The sequence below is a fragment of the Euprymna scolopes genome, chromosome 17, assembly GCF_053919585.1.
Source record: "Euprymna scolopes isolate OS-2025 chromosome 17, ASM5391958v1, whole genome shotgun sequence".
In the NCBI taxonomy this organism is placed as follows: domain Eukaryota; kingdom Metazoa; phylum Mollusca; class Cephalopoda; order Sepiida; family Sepiolidae; genus Euprymna; species Euprymna scolopes.
The window spans coordinates 70,183,106-70,201,371 of record NC_136498.1 but is presented as its reverse complement, the minus strand read 5'-3'; the positions used below and the strand labels follow the sequence as shown (position 1 = coordinate 70,201,371).

General features: G+C 24.9%; 1 protein-coding gene across 5 annotated transcripts in view; it reads right to left on the bottom strand.

Annotated features, from left to right (window-relative positions):
• LOC145296782 (uncharacterized) overlaps nucleotides 1-17,914 on the bottom strand; it is an 823,821-nt gene extending 805,907 nt beyond the window's left edge. For 2 of the 5 annotated variants that reach the window (XM_080142846.1, XM_080142847.1), the window contains exon 1: nucleotides 17,471-17,914. In XM_080142846.1, the coding sequence (XP_079998972.1) occupies nucleotides 17,471-17,486 (16 nt within the window). In that variant the 5' untranslated portion in view covers nucleotides 17,487-17,914. The remainder of the gene's footprint in view (nucleotides 1-17,470) is intronic. The other 3 variants (XM_080142844.1, XM_080142843.1, XM_080142845.1) reach the window with 2 other exon arrangements.
• Nucleotides 17,915-18,266: the final 352 nt, after the last annotated feature.

Genomic DNA, 18,266 nt, shown 5'->3' with positions numbered 1-18,266 from the left:
CCACTGCCGAGAATCGAAACCAAAACGTTTAGCTTACGATTTACTTTTCCTTTTACATTAATGCCTGAGCTATGAAGACAGGTTTGTTGCAAGGTTAAAAATTAAAATATGAACCAATAGCTATTACGTTACGCATGCATAGTCGTAATGCCGCCGTTTCAACTTCACCTGGTAAATTCCACTTTTTTTTTTTTTTTTTTTTTTTTCACATTTTTGCACATATTTTCCCCGGCTAAAACCCAAATATAAAGTTTCACATGGGTTCGAATACCCTATATATTAAGTTTCATATCTGTAGATCAAAAACTGACAGGAGTTTGGTACGCAAATTTTTTTAAACAAATATATATGCACATGCATAATATATAGGAAGAGGTTTGTGTTTACTATAAGCTTTTTACGCACATATGACGCAAGTATAAATCATGTAGAATATCTTTATGAATATAATTATACGTAATAGTTAACTAAAGATGATCATCCCATAAGAAAATCGATTAAACTAATAGGGAATTAATTAAAATGAATGTTTAAAAGAATATACAAATTAGCTAGATATTTTGCAGATGAATGCAATTTAGCGATCCATATATAACAAAGTTGTATTTTCTTTTTAAATAAATAGAACAAAGGGATTGTTAATATAAATATCGATACACAAAATAAAATTTATAGGAGTATCGACGATATATTAGAATGGAAGTTCACTCAACGATAAAGGTTAATAAGTATAAGGTGGTCAGTGAGACAGCGGTGTGGTGTAGTAGGTGACATTGAATATAATTCAATTATTTAAGAAGACAGCTCAGCAAGAACTTGTTTACATTGACCTTGAAAACGACCATTCTGTAGTCAGCTGGAAAGCAGTTCCACAAGTGGACAGTTCTAAGAAATAAACTTTTGTTCATGGAATTGCGTTCAGATAAAAAGCGTTTCTTGTGAATGTTTTGTATGGGCGGGGCATAGATTGGGGCTCAGTTGAACACTTTCCATAAATATGATAATGATAGAGCAGAGAGAGAGAGAGAGACAGAGAGAGAGAGAGAGAGAGAGACCAGCGTTGTGTTTTCTGTGAGAAAGAGGTTGCAAGGAGAAGAGAAGGGGATCACCTACTAAGTTTCTAAACTGGTTTCGAACCCTGTTAAGATATGAAAAGCGTGAACTGAGCAGCTCCTTCCCAGATGTGGCAACAGTACTTATTTTTAATATAGTTATCATTTCATTTGTACGATAAGATGATATAATATAGTGTATATAGATTTTTCAGCATTTATTAAGTATACACATATCTATCTATATATATATATATATATCTATATATATATATATATATATATATATATACTTATTTATTGTTAAATAAGCATGTTTGCGTCCCGCTGCTACAAACAGCCATTTGTTTCAATCAAACAACAGATATTATCAGGCAGCGACTTGACTATTCAAATGTTCAATGAATAACCGTTATTCATTGAACATTTGAATAGTCAAGTCGCTGCCTGATGATATCTATTGTTTGATTGAAACAAAATGGCTGTTTGTAGCAGCGGGATGTAAACATGTTTATTTAACAATAAATAAGTATTATCAGCTCTTTTTTATTGAGCACTATCTAACAACCTCGTTGAATTCATTAGTTTATTACTTTTGAATAACAAAAACCCGAGTATATATATATATATATATATATATATATATATATATATATATATATATATACACAAGATTCACTCCTTAACTGATTAACCGACCATGATAAATTTTGGAGCACAGCTGCTATGTGTCAAGGGGGCGTAACCTTTGCTATATTTAGTTTAACTTAATGCAGAGAGGGTAAAAGAGTGGTGGAGCGCCTTCGTGAAAATTCAGATATCTGCGATTTTTTGTGAAATTTTAACAGACTTAAATTAATAAATATTTCCAAAATTTCAGATTTTTTGGAGTATTTTAAGGGTTCTTAGGGGTACACGATATGCGCAAAACATGCCGGTTGAAAATTCAAATATTTCAGATTTGCATTGACTTTAAACCATAGTCATATTAGAAACTATTGAAGACCACTTATTAGACTTAGATCGAAGTTAAAAAGGTATTCAAGATATAAAGCTTAGTGGCATCACATATTCATTTTATCTTCGTATGGGGACATAAATTTGGTGCAAGTTTGTTCTGTGGTGAAAATCATTTTACCAGTCTCGTGACAGGTATATTACTATATATGAATTAACATTCGTTCTATAGTGAATTCGAGAGAGCAAGTTGATGCATTGATTTCAGGTGATTAAATGACTAACTAAACTGTTTTCTAGCGAATGATAAAAAATATAAAAATTAAATAAGTTATATATATATATATATATATATATATATATATATGTATATAGTTTTAAAGGTTAAAATAATTCCAATAATATATATATAATTATTCAATGTCATGCTTAAACAATCATCGGTGTAGGGTAACAATTCCTGTCGGTCATGATATTCGAATCCAGCCACGAAACCACGTTTTGCTCCATTCGCTGAGTCCCTACCCTAGAGCTACCAAACAATTGCCACGGGAATGAAGGGAATTTAGAACTATAAAACGCCGAATTCGAACGAGTACATTAGGCAATCTAAAGTTTTCGCACAGCGGAAGTCATGAACATTGCATAGACGCTAGTTGATTGCCTGAATGCGGATCAATAAATGCTCTACACTTCTAATACTTTTATTATCATTGAAATCAGTGTAATCACTCATTTTCCGATCAAATCGATTGATTGCCTGCTCTAGTCCAAAATCTACAACTGTCCACCATGAGAAAGTTCACATGTCTCTCCGCCGTGACTCAGCCCGCATTGCATTGTAGAAAACCTACTGTTGCGAATAATGTTCCCTTTAACCAATTTGATACCCCCATATGGGAAGCGGCATATATATTGTTTTTTAAAATATAATTATCCACTGACACGTGTTTCGTCGCCTACGACTCATCAGAGTGGTTGAATCTAGCGAGTTTCGAAATCGGTACCCCACGGTAAGGAGCCTAATCCTTTACTGCTCATCCATCTCGCACGATTGTTTGGATTTTTCGCGATTTACTTGGATGTTTGTTTTGGTTTTTGCGATACGTTTTGAATGAATTCAATAATTTACGAAAATGCATTTTTACCTAAATGCGAGTTGGATGAGCGGTAAGGGGGTAGGGTCCTTACCGTGGGATCCCGATTTCGAATCTCGTTAGTTGTTCGTGTTCTGTGTACGCACGTACGTGCATGCGCTGTCCGTAATCTTGTAAGGAACAACTTTCTTTTGTAACCAACTCATAATAATCTTTCTCCGCGTTATCGTTATTTACATGGTAGATGCTCGACTGAGCTAAAATCCTTTGTTACCCCCTGTAAAACAATCACAACAAAAACTCGTCTAGCTACAACCACTATCAATAATTTTCATTTCTCCCAACCCTTCCGTATGACCAAAACTAGGCGAAACTTCCATGAGCAACGTTTCCTTCCAAAAACCTATACATCCATGAAACCATATACAGAATGATTCCCAACTGACTGCAATATAATAATGTCGTTTGTTGACGTTCAAGTATATAAAAAAACGACATTATTTTTGCACCAACCAAATAATTACATTCTGCCTGGTTTCAACCATGGTTAATAATCCTGAACACGCTAGTTTTCCTATCAACCTTACAACCATTATCCTCGAGCGGCTTTTTAGACCTCGATAAGCAGTGATTAGTTAGTAAGTTATATAATGAAAAACACTTGTAGTTATAAAAAAAAAAAGTCAGTGGCACTCATCATAAGTTGATTGAACCGGTTTTCCCCCAAAACAGGAAGTATCTAGGGAATATCAAATTCACAAGCGGTACCTAGTCGCATGTATATCCCAATAAGGGGAGATGATTACGTTAGGATTTTGCAGTCCTTGCAAGTAGGTGACGACATCCTCCTATACCTGGTAGGCTCAACGTTACTTAATTTTGGTGATCTAACGATCTATAATAATAAAGTTGTATTCCTGTTTGTTTGTTCACAATTCGATTAATATGTATAAAAGATACGTTTCACAAATTAATATTCAGACTGAAAACAGGCGTGTACACATTTTTGTTCCAGCATGACATCTATATATACTATGTATTCAAAAGATATTTACATTCAAGGAGTAATCTCATTTGCATATTACATTAAAGAAAATCTATTTTAATAATTAGACTGATTTTTTTTATTATTATTTTAATCGAGTTGTTTTAATTGTTCTGTTTGGAAATAATTTTTACAGTTAATTTATTTAATTTATTTTTAATTAATTTATATTGAATATAATTTATTTTCAATTATTAATTTAAAATCGGAAGTAACCTTTTTTTTTTATTTAAGCGCTGATAGTTGTTTCCTCTTTAAGCTGTTAAAGTTACCTTCGCGTTTGATTTTCATAAACCAAGATGGAGGTGTTTTATGCTTCTCTAAATCTAACATGTGGTGACTTTTCCTAACAAGTTAGGATACTCGGTATATCTCATTAGGTTGGTGCAAAAACAATGTCGTTTTTCTTTTACGTTAAATTTATAGAGGGAAAACGATATTATGTCGTCTTTCCTCTCTAAATTTAACGTAAAAAACGACATTATTTTTGCACCAATATAATAGTATGTGACTAATCCCTCCGCACAGTAATGTTCGACCGGGCAACGCCGAGTACACAGCTAGTGTAATTATAAACTTACAAATGAAGGACTTTTACGAGGTGACACTAGAACTTAAAATAGTAAAAAAGGAAGCAAAGTCTTTTGAGTACTTTTATAAAATACAATATCGAGTTGAATGTTTCCTATTGTTATTTACGGAATGGGCCGGAAATAGTCGAGCAATGACGGAACATGCAATTAGTACTGCCATTAAAGGAAACAACTTAAAAAAAAAATAGTTTTCATTATTTATACTGCATAATCGTCGGAATCGTTCGGGCGATTTACGGAAAAGGCAAGAAATTACCGAAAGGTTGAGCGGCTAAACTTTTATAAAAAAACAAAGTGCCATAAAGAAAACATTTGTTTGCTGTCGTACGTTTATAATAAAACATAAAATATTTATCTTGGTCTGAACAAAAAAAAAACCATCACAAAAATCATGAGAAATTTTTTTTATTAAAACATTGTTAATTAATTTTAATTGCTATCAGTTGTTTATTTATACATGAAACAACCTTTCTGGCCTTCGGGTCAAGATCTAAGTGTAGTATTTGGTCTTCAGATGCTGCACTTCAATTTCTTGTTCTGTCAGTAAAGGAGAAATCCTTCACGACTGAGACAAATTTTATTTTCGTTCCCTTTCTCCACATTAAAAAAAACGACCCTGATGTCTAACTCAGTCCCGTGGGGAGACATTGTAAACAGGAACCTACGTTACAATCAATGTTTCTTTTCTTGCTATAAATTTTTTTTTTTTTTTTAGAACGAATCAATAATTGTTCAAAGATATTGGTTTTATTTTTCAATTACTTTTTCATTGACTTAGCTCTGTATTGACATAACTATTTTTTTTTCATTGAAGAAATTCGACACCATTGGCGCGAAAAGAAAAATCACGTTCGTTCTGCGCCTCGTGGCGTTTTCCGAAAAAATACGGTCCTTATACTGCATTTAAGGTAAATATCAATTAATCCACCCCCTCTCTCCTTATGTTAAGAATGAGTTTAATAAAATTCTTCCAATTGTTAAGTGAATCAACAGTATTTCTTTTATTTTTTTTTTAAAGTTTTTTCAACTTTATTTTTTGTGTTATTTCATCCTTTTGTTTCAGCATTCGCTTGATTAGTGTCGTCTGTCTTTCTTTTAACATTTTTTTTTTTTTTTAACTTTCAACATGTAAACTGCTTCGGTCATTTCCGGTTTATTCCGTGAATCGAAAATCTTTCTTATATTGAAAATCGCTCGAGACAAAGCGCGAAGCATCTTGATGTGATAACAGGAATAAAAGATGGTCATCACAAAGTTAGGAAATACCTATTGACCTTAGTCTTGAAAGATCATGATTGTGAGTAAGAGGAAAACAGTCAGCTGGGAGAAAGTCCAACAACCTTGCAGTTCTTCGAAAGAAACTACTGAAATGGAAGCTGTAACACAGTTCTAGAGGTTGATGGTTCAATCTTTAGTACAGGCGATACTAAGAATAACTGGTCGTTTGTGACGGAACTAAAGAATGAGATCCCCATCGGTAATAAAGTGTTCCTTGGGAAATTCCGTACTGATTCCCTAATTCGACAAGATACATCGAAAACAAAATTGGGGGTACATCGGTCGAAACCATTATGATGACATCGCACCTTTACGGAGTCCCAAAATCATCACAAATAGGGAATAGTATATATATATATATATATATATAGTATATATATATATAGTATATATATATAGTATATATATATAGTATATATATATAGTATATAAATATAGTATATATATATATAGTATATATATATATAGTATATATATATAGTATATATATATAGTATATATATATATAGTATATATATATATAGTATATATATATATATATATAGTATATATATATATAGTATATATATAGTATATATATATATAGTATATATATAGTATATATATATAGTATATATATAGTATATATATAGTATATATATATATAGTATATATATATAGTATATATATAGTATATATATATAATATATATATATATAGTATATATATATAGTTATATATATATATAGTATATAATATATAGTATATATATATATAGTATATATATATAATTATATATAATATATAGTTATATATATATAGTATATATATATATAGTATATATATATAGTTATATATATATAGTATATATATATAGTATATATATATACTATATATATATAGTATATATATATATAGTATATATATATAGTATATATATATAGTATATATATATATATAGTATATATATATACTATATATATATAGTATATATATATATAGTATATATATATAGTATATATATATAGTATATATATATAGTATATATATATATAGTATATATATATATATAGTATATATATATAGTATATATATATATAGTATATATATATATAGTATATATATATATAGTATATATATATATAGTATATATATATATAGTATATATATATATAGTATATATATATATAGTATATATATATAGTATATATATATAGTATATATATATAGTATATATATATATAGTATATATATATATAGTATATATATAGTATATATATAGTATATATATAGTATATATATAGTATATATATAGTATATATATATATAGTATATATATATTAGTATATATATATAGTATATATATATATAGTATATATATATAGTATATATATATATAGTATATATATATATATAGTATATATATATATAGTATATATATATAGTATATATATATAGTATATATATATATAGTATATATATATAGTATATATATATAGTATATATATATATATAGTATATATATATAGTATATATATATAGTATATATATATAGTATATATATATATATAGTATATATATATAGTATATATATATAGTATATATATATAGTATATATATATATATAGTATATATATATAGTATATATATATAGTATATATATATATAGTATATATATAGTATATATATAGTATATATATATATAGTATATATATATAGTATATATATATATAGTATATATATATAGTATATATATATATAGTATATATATATAGTATATATATATAGTATATATATATAGTATATATATATAGTATATATATATAGTATATATATATAGTATATATATATAGTATATATATATAGTATATATATATATAGTATATATATAGTATATATATATATAGTATATATATAGTATATATATATATAGTATATATATATAGTATATATATAGTATATATATAGTATATATATATAGTATATATATATATAGTATATATATATATAGTATATATATAGTATATATATAGTATATATATATAGTATATATATATATATATATATATAGTATATATATATATAGTATATAAATATTATATATATATAGTATATATATATAGTATATATATATAGTATATATATATATAGTATATAAATATTATATATATATAGTATATATATATAGTATATATATATAGTATATATATATAGTATATATATAAAGTATATATATATATAGTATATATATAAAGTATATATATATATAGTATATATATAAAGTATATATATATAGTATATATATATATAGTATATATATATATAGTAGTATATATATATAGTATATATATATAGTATATATATATAGTATATATATATATATATATATATATATATATATAGTATATATATATATATAGTATATATATATATATAGTATATATGTATATATATATAGTATATATATATATATAGTATATATGTATATATAGTATATATATATATAGTATATATGTATATATAGTATATATAGTATATATGTATATATAGTATATATATATATATAGTATATATATATATATATAGTATATATATATAGTATTATATATATATATATAGTATATATATATAGTATATATATATATATAGTATATATATATAGTATATATATATATAGTATATATATAGTATATATATATAGTATATATATAGTATATATATAGTATATATATATATATAGTATATATATATATAGTATATATATATAGTATATATATATATAGTATATATATATAGTATATATAGTATATATATATATAGTATATATATAGTATATATATATATAGTATATATATAGTATATATATATATAGTATATATATATATAGTATATATATATATAGTATATATATATATAGTATATATATATATAGTATAAATATATATATAGTATATATATATAGTATAAATATATATATAGTATATATATATAGTATATATATATATAGTATATATATATATAGTATATAAATATAGTATATATATATAGTATATATATATAAGTATATAAATATATATATAGTATATATATATAGTAGTATATATATATATATATAGTATATATATATATAGTATAAATATATAGTATAAATATATATATAGTATATAGTATATATATATATATATATTATATATATAGTATATATATATAGTATATATATAGTATATATATAGTATATATATATAGTATAAATATATATATAGTATATATATATATATAGTATATATATATAGTATATATATATATATAGTATATATATAGTATAAATATATATATAGTATATATATATATATATAGTATATATATATATAGTATATATATATATATAGTATATATATATAGTATATATATAATATAAAGTATAAATATATAGTATATATATAGTATATATATATAGTATATATATATATAGTATAAATATATAGTATAAATATATAGTATATAGTATATATATATATAGTATATATATAGTATATATATATAGTATATATATATATAGTATATATATATATATATATATAGTATATATATATATATAGTATATATATATATATATAGTATATAGTATATATATATATAGTATATATATATATATAGTATATATATATAGTATATATATAGTATATAGTATTATATATAGTATATAGTATATATATATAGTATATAGTATATATATATATATATATATATATATAGTATATAGTATATATATATATAGTATATATATATATAGTATATAGTATATATATATATAGTATATATATATATATAGTATATATATATATATAGTATATATATATATATAGTATATATATATATATAGTATATATATATATATAGTATATATATATATATATATATATATATATATATATATATATAGTATATATATATATATAGTATATATATATATATAGTATATATATATATAGTATATATATATATAGTATATATATATATATAGTATATATATATATATAGTATATATATATATATAGTATATATATATATATAGTATATATATATATATAGTATATATATATATATAGTATATATATATATATAGTATATATATATATATAGTATATATATATATAGTATATATATATATATAGTATATATATATATAGTATATATATATATATAGTATTATATATATATAGTATATATATATATATATAGTATATATATAGTATATATATATATAGTATATATATATATATATAGTATATATATAGTATATATATATATAGTATATATATATATATATAGTATATATATATATATATAGTATATATATATATATATATAGTTTATATATATATATATAGTTTATATATATATATATATATATATATATATATAGTAGTATATATATATAGTATATATATATATATATAGTATATATATATAGTATATATATATATATATAGTATATATATATATATATATAGTATATATATATATATATATAGTATATATATATATATATATATAGTATATATATATATATATATATATATATATATATATATATAGTATATATATATATATAGTATATATATATATATATATATATAGTATATATATATAGTATATATATATAGTATATATATATAGTATATATATATAGTATATATATATAGTATATATATATAGTATATATATAGTATATATATATATATATATATAGTATATATATATATATATATATAGTATATATATATATATATATATATATATAGTATATATATATATATATATATATATATATATATATATATATATATAGTATATATATATATATATATATATTATATAGTATATATATATATATATAGTATATATATATATATATATATAGTATATATATATATATATAGTATATATATATATATATAGTATATATATATATATATAGTATATATATATATATATATAGTATATATATATATATATATAGTATATATATATATATATAGTATATATATATATATATAGTATATATATATATATATAGTATATATATATATAGTATATATATATATATATAGTATATATATATATATATAGTATATATATATATATAGTATATATATATATATAGTATAATATATATATATATATATAGTATATATATATATATAGTATATATATATATATAGTATATATATATATATAGTATATATATATATATAGTATATATATATATATAGTATATATATATATATAGTATATATATATATATAGTATATATATATATATAGTATATATATATATATAGTATATATATATATATAGTATATATATATATATATATATATATATATATATATATATATATAGTATATATATATATATATATATATATATATATTTTGGGACGATTAATCAGAATCAGAATCGGGAATCGGAAAAATCGGACTTTTGGAGGTATCGGAATCGGATTTGGAAAAATTTCTTTGTATTTTCCAATACCAAAAATGATTCCTTCAAGTATCTTTTTTTTTTTTTTATTTGGTTTCGTTTACAACAAAATCTTATACTGCTGGTAATAATAACAAAAAATAACTATTTATTGATTTTAAACTACCAGCAAAACAAAAATCTAAATATCATCCTCCCCTCCCACAATAACTGTTTTTACGTTCGAGAAAATATTTGCATCTTTATCATGTGTTTTTATGGTAATCAGGAAAAATAAAAACTCTATAGTTAAATATTTAAAAATTTATAAAGAAATAGTAATCGGTAATTGTATCAGAACCGAGAATTTACAACGGAATCGGTAATTGTATCGGAAGCGGGAAAAATATTGGAATCGTCCCATCATATATATATATTATATATATATATATATATAAAGGAACTTTGCTTGTCTATGATCAAACACTTTTATACAATCAGCCCAGAAGCAGAAATGTTCAGCCTATAAAATCAAATGTAGGTTCTTTTAGAAGACAGTGGCGCGTTCGAAATGAATGTTTCTTTTTAGGGCATAATTGAATCATGATATTTGACTTCAGTATTTTAAATTTTAATTCAAGTCATTATATATATAAAATAAGTTTATAAAATCAACAGTAGATTCTCAACGGTGCAATGTAGACTAAAATTTATTGTGGATAAATCATTGCGGAGAGGGGGTCCTTATCTAGAGCAGACAATCAATCGAGTTGATTAAAAAAAAAAGAGCGATTTTACCGATTTCAATGACAATAAAAGTATGTAGGAGTGGAAATGCGTTGATCCTCATTCAATAACGGACAACGTTGGCCCTAACTGCTTGTATATATATATATATATATATATATATATATATTATATATATATATATATATATATATATATATATATATCAGAAACGAGCTCTTTCAGTTGAAATAAAGTCGGTCAGTTTAGCTCGCATGCGTAGATCATCATATAAGGATTAGATCACTCCGACAGACATTAAAAACATTTAAAAATAAATGTTTAAATTTCAACAATATTTCTCGCGGTTAACGGTGACCGAATGGATTTGGTCCTTGCTAATGGAGTCAGAGATGGCTTCATTGACGGGTTCGAATCTATCGACCGGTGTAAATCGCAACACCCTGCACTGATGATTCCCAAAAGGATGAAACACTAGTGTCTGTAGGTATTTAATAATTTTCATAGTAAATAATATATCTTCTATGATATAAAGCTGAATGTGTGTGTGTGTGTGTGTGTGTGTGTGTGTGTGTGTGTGTGTGTCTGGTCACGAATAGGCTCCTATATGGTGACTATTTTAAAAAACTGATTACATATAATGATAGAAGATGTATCGAGACACAGGAATGGGTATGTTTTATTTGGCAGAACGGTGGTTCATTAAAATTGTGGGGTCTACATTCGCGCCTGGTCCACAAAGTATGAAAATTAAAAAATTAAAAAAAAAAAAACGTTTACAAGTGTTTTTGATATAGATGTACATAATAAGACTTTGATAAGTATGTTTTAACTTAAATAGGGATGGTATAATAAAATTGTGGGGTCTGCGTTCGCGCTTGGCCTCCATAGAATGGAAATAGGCACAAACTTTAATAACGACTTTTCATATATATCTGCGTAAGTATACTTTGATAATTATGTTTCAGTTTGAAGAAATATGGTATAATAAAATTATGGAGTGTTCGTTCGCACCTGACCTCCATAGAATGGAAAATGTCACAAAGTTTAACAAGGTTTTTTAATATAGATCCACAGAATATTGTGATAAGTGTTTCAGTGTGAACAGGTATGGTATAATAAATTATGGGGTTTATCTAATTTATTTTTACTTTCATCATATTTTGCTTTGGTTTTGATACCCCCAAATTCGAAGCTATCTCTTTACAACCCTTCCTTTTCAAAACCTATCATACTTTCATAAATCAGAGTCCATTTTCTGTAGGCTGTTTTTGAACCCAGTGAACGACGGGTACTTTTGCTAGTATATATATATATCCACACAGGAGATGTGGGAAAATATTTTTGCCTCCACTTTGTATTCTTTATATTGATGAACCTTTACAAAGCAAAAGTTCCAAGATTCATTACACACACACACACACACACACACACACACACACACACACACACACACACACACACACACTCTGTATTCTTATATAAAAAGGAACTTTGTGTGTGTGATGTGTGAGTTCGTTCACTATGGACTCGAAAACGGCTGCGTCAATGTTTATGAAATTTTTACGAAGGTGCATTATGTGCCTGACAGTGTTCTTATATAGCTTCTGTATCGGAATTTCTTTTACAGGTATCGGTAATCGATAATCAAAATAATCCGATAAAAGAAGGAACATGCGATTTGGATCAAAGTTAACATCTTACACAGCTTAACATCACAAATGAATACGAGAACTTCTATTGTCACACAAGCCGAAAGGCCAGGCATATAAAATCAACAGTAAGTTCTTTTAATATGATAGGGGCGCATTCGAAAGTTGTTTAGAACACAATTGAGACATGATACTTAACTTTTGCATTTTAAACCTTAATTCACACCATTATATATAAAAATAACTTTATAAGATCAACAGTTGGTTCTCTACAGTGCAATGTAGACTGCAATGTACTGTGAATTAAATCACTGCAAAAGGCATGTGAAGATTTCTCCAGATGTCCCTCGATAGGTCGCTAACTAGATCAGGTATTCGATAAATTTGATTGGAAAAAAAATGGCTGATTTCACCGATTTTTATGACCATAAAGCTATAGGAGTGTGAACCATTCGTTGATCATTTAATCCCGGGCAACGTCGGGTCAATCTGCTACCTTTTTGCTAAATCCACATAACAATGATACCTTCGTGATCCTCTTTTCAAAATCACAACCGCGGTACGCACACGCACACACACACACATACACACACACACACAATTTAATGTATTAAATATATTTTAAAGGCTTAGTCCCTATTTCATTACCTAATTAATATGGCTGGAACAACAGAATATTCTGGTCATTGTTTTAACTGAAGTATATATCTGTTGATATATTATATGTTTTTTATATAGAGTGGTGTGGTTCTCAGTTGATTAACTGTGTCTAATTATGCTGGATATATACTCGAGAGTCAAAACAATTTTAAGAATTTTCTATTGTCCTAATCCTACTAATTAATTTCACTTTTATTGTTTTATTTTACTTCAGTCGAAGTTCTAAGAAATCAAGAGGTCCACTACCTGGCGCTAACACTTGAACTCTATATGAGATACATAGATATTCGAATGTTCCATTAAGCTTCTTTATATTTCAAACACAGAGTTTTGAAAGAAATTGAGAACATAATTTTCCTCTCCCCAATTAACGATTTTCATGTGTTGTAGTATAGCTTTTGTTTTACTCTCTTGGTCTTACTGGATTCCAGGACATGAATTTATCTTGTCTGATGGAGTATACAGCTTCGTGTTATTACTTGAGGCAATATTCCTTTGGCGAAGGTGCACAATTCCTTGTAAAAGCTAACGTGAGTTAGCCATAGAAAGGAGATCTTATTTTGGGCAGCGAATACGAAATGTGATTTTGAATATTTAGTCAGGGTATACATATTAAAAATAATAATAATTAAAAATGTATTTATTAAACACAAACTATGCCATCTAGCGTTGCTCGGGGCTTTTTTTTTTTTACTTTCATTTTTGTTTCCTTCCCCTCATCCTCTCCATAACGTACATATACCGCATCACACATTTTTGTATTTTCTGTTTCAATGAAGCATACGTTAATATAAGACATTATCATTTGCAATGAAGCTGAGCGGATGTCTTACAAAACATTTAAAGAAATTCATTTTATTTATTTATTTTTTATTTATTTATTTTTTTTTTGCTTTGATAAATTTTTTTCAGGTTACGACGTGGAATACGTTTTTCCAGAGCCTGGTTACGGTATTTGCCCTGCTTTACGGTTTTATTTTAAATGTTATTTGATTATATACATGTGTATTATATACTGTAATGTATTTTGTTACTAATTTTTGATGCCGTATCCCGGGGTTCTACTGTATTTCAAATAAGTTATCCGATTCATAATTTTGCGAAAACCTGATGGTGCTTTTCCATTTTATGGACCGACGATCCGGGACCGTGCTGGTATATAATTATTTTATTATATATAAATTAATTATATATATATATATATATATATAATTAAATAATAATTATATATATATAATTAAATAATAATAATTATATATATATATAATTAAATAATAATAATTATATATATATATAATCAAATAATAATTATATATATATATATAATCAAATAATAATTATATATATATAATTAAATAATAATTATATATATATATATATATATATATAATTAAATAATAATTATATATATAATTAAATAATAATAATTATATATATATATAATTATTATTATTATTTAATTATATATATTATTTAATTATATATGATAAAACAATAACTATATACCAGCACGGTTCCGAATCGTCGGTTCATACACTGACGATTGCGTAAGCATGAAACACTAGTGTCTGTAGGTATTAATGAGTGTAGATGTCCTTCCGATCATGAGATTCGAACCCAGCCAGGAAGTTACATTTTGCTTCATTTGCTGAGCCGCTACCTCAGGGCCACCAAACAATTGCCACGAGTATGGGGAAATTAAGAATTATTAAACGCAGAATTCAGGTAAATACAAGGACTATCTAGAGTGTTCGCGCGTGAACATTTCTACTACTTTCAAGGTAAATTTAATTTTTACGGTGTCTTGCTTAAATTGTTAGGTTAAAGTACCAAAATTAGAAAGCCTCCCCTCTCTGTTATTAATGTCTTTCTAACCCTATTATTTAAGCACGATCCGTAAACAGCACGTGATATTTGGACTTTTACGCAAAGATTTTATATTCAAAACATTTGGGGATATCTTAAGTGGGGTGCCCTTAGCACGGTAACATAAGTGCATAAGTACCAAATTTGGTATTGCGTTCCTATTTTTTAATTTTTTTTGTTTTTTTCAATGGGGTAGGGGGATTTTCTCCATATTAAAAATTAGCCTTGTGGGGAAGCAATTTGATATAACATTTAAACAATTTTATTTAATTATCTTTTCAAAGACATCAGTGCTTGTAAGAAATTGGCACCTAGATGAGTTTGATTCTTATGGAGTCAATCTAGAGTCAGTCCCCGAAATGAGCGAAGCAGTTTACGATTTGAAACCCATCTTTTTCCTTTAAAGTTCTTCTCAGCATTTTTTTTTTTTACTTTTTTATTTTTTTTTTTATGGCTATTTTTTTAATCTGAGATCTTTCTTTACATATTTATTTCCATCTGCCATCTTTTTTTTTTTAAACATTTTTGATGGACCGTACTAAAATAATAACTTTTTTATTTAGAAAAATATTCTTAGCATGGGAGGGTTCGTTTTGTTTTTAACTATTCTGTACTTTCACCTTAAATTTTAATAAACAAAAGAAACCGTAAAACTTGAAAATCCTATCTTAATTAAAAAAAAAAAAAAAAATAGCACGGTTCGCATTCTGCATAAATACCACATTTCTTTCCGCATCATTTGAATCTTAAACTGATTCGGCCATTTTTTTCGTCGATACTTCGAACTGATTTTATAAGATCTGAAATACTCTAGGTGCTTATTTCTTTCGGGCACACAGACATTTTTACTTATCGGCAAAAATTTACTTTTAATAAAAATGCCTGTTTTTTTTTTATATACTCGTATAATTGTTGCGCGTGCCGACTGTATTTTGAAAACGATACCAAAGTTGCAAAGTTAACCGACACTGCGCGATGTTTTCTTTTTTTCTTGTGGCATCGTGTGTTAAAAAAAAATAGAAAAAAAAAGATAAAATTATAAAAACATAATATATATAAAAAGGTGTAAACGACTTACCCTTTTGCATGGCCATTGCATATATATATAAATATATAGATAAGAACACCCCTAATATTCAAACCAGTGGTAATAAAAATCGAGATGGTATTATTCACACATGATTCGAGTTTCGATAAGAAGTTTTTTTTTTTCTTCTTCTGTCGTTGAACTGTGCTGTCAGTCACACGAGACAAGATAATCCAAAGCGTTTGATTGAATAAGAAATCTTTCCTTAAAAAAAAAGAAAAGAAAGATATATCTATATGCACTTATATGCGCCCAAATAGAGGATAGATATTCGCAGTATGAATATATTTTATCGTATCCCTCTCACAGCAGTCTGTGATAGACTTGGTATTATATATATTAAATAGGTAGGACTTTTTTTTTTTTTTTTTTGCGATTCAAATCTTTCGCTTTCTTCTTCTTTCTTGAAGCAATCCTATATATGTGTGTGCGTGTAATAGAAATATATATATATATATATATATTTATATATATATATATACACACACATATATATGTGTGTGTGTGTGTGTGTGTGTGTGTGTGTGTGTTTATCGCTATCTATTTTTAGACGAAACAGTGGGTGGATTTTATAAGGATGTTAAAATATTGTTTTTATTCTAGTAATAGATGGGTATGTGTGTGTCTGTTATATATATGCATATGCGTGTTTATATATATATATATATATATATATATATATATAGAGAGAGAGAGAGAGAGAGAGAGAGAGAGAGAGAGAGAGGAGATGGGTATGTTTGTTTACATATGTATGTGTGTGTGTGTGCCTAGTGTATATGTGTGTGTG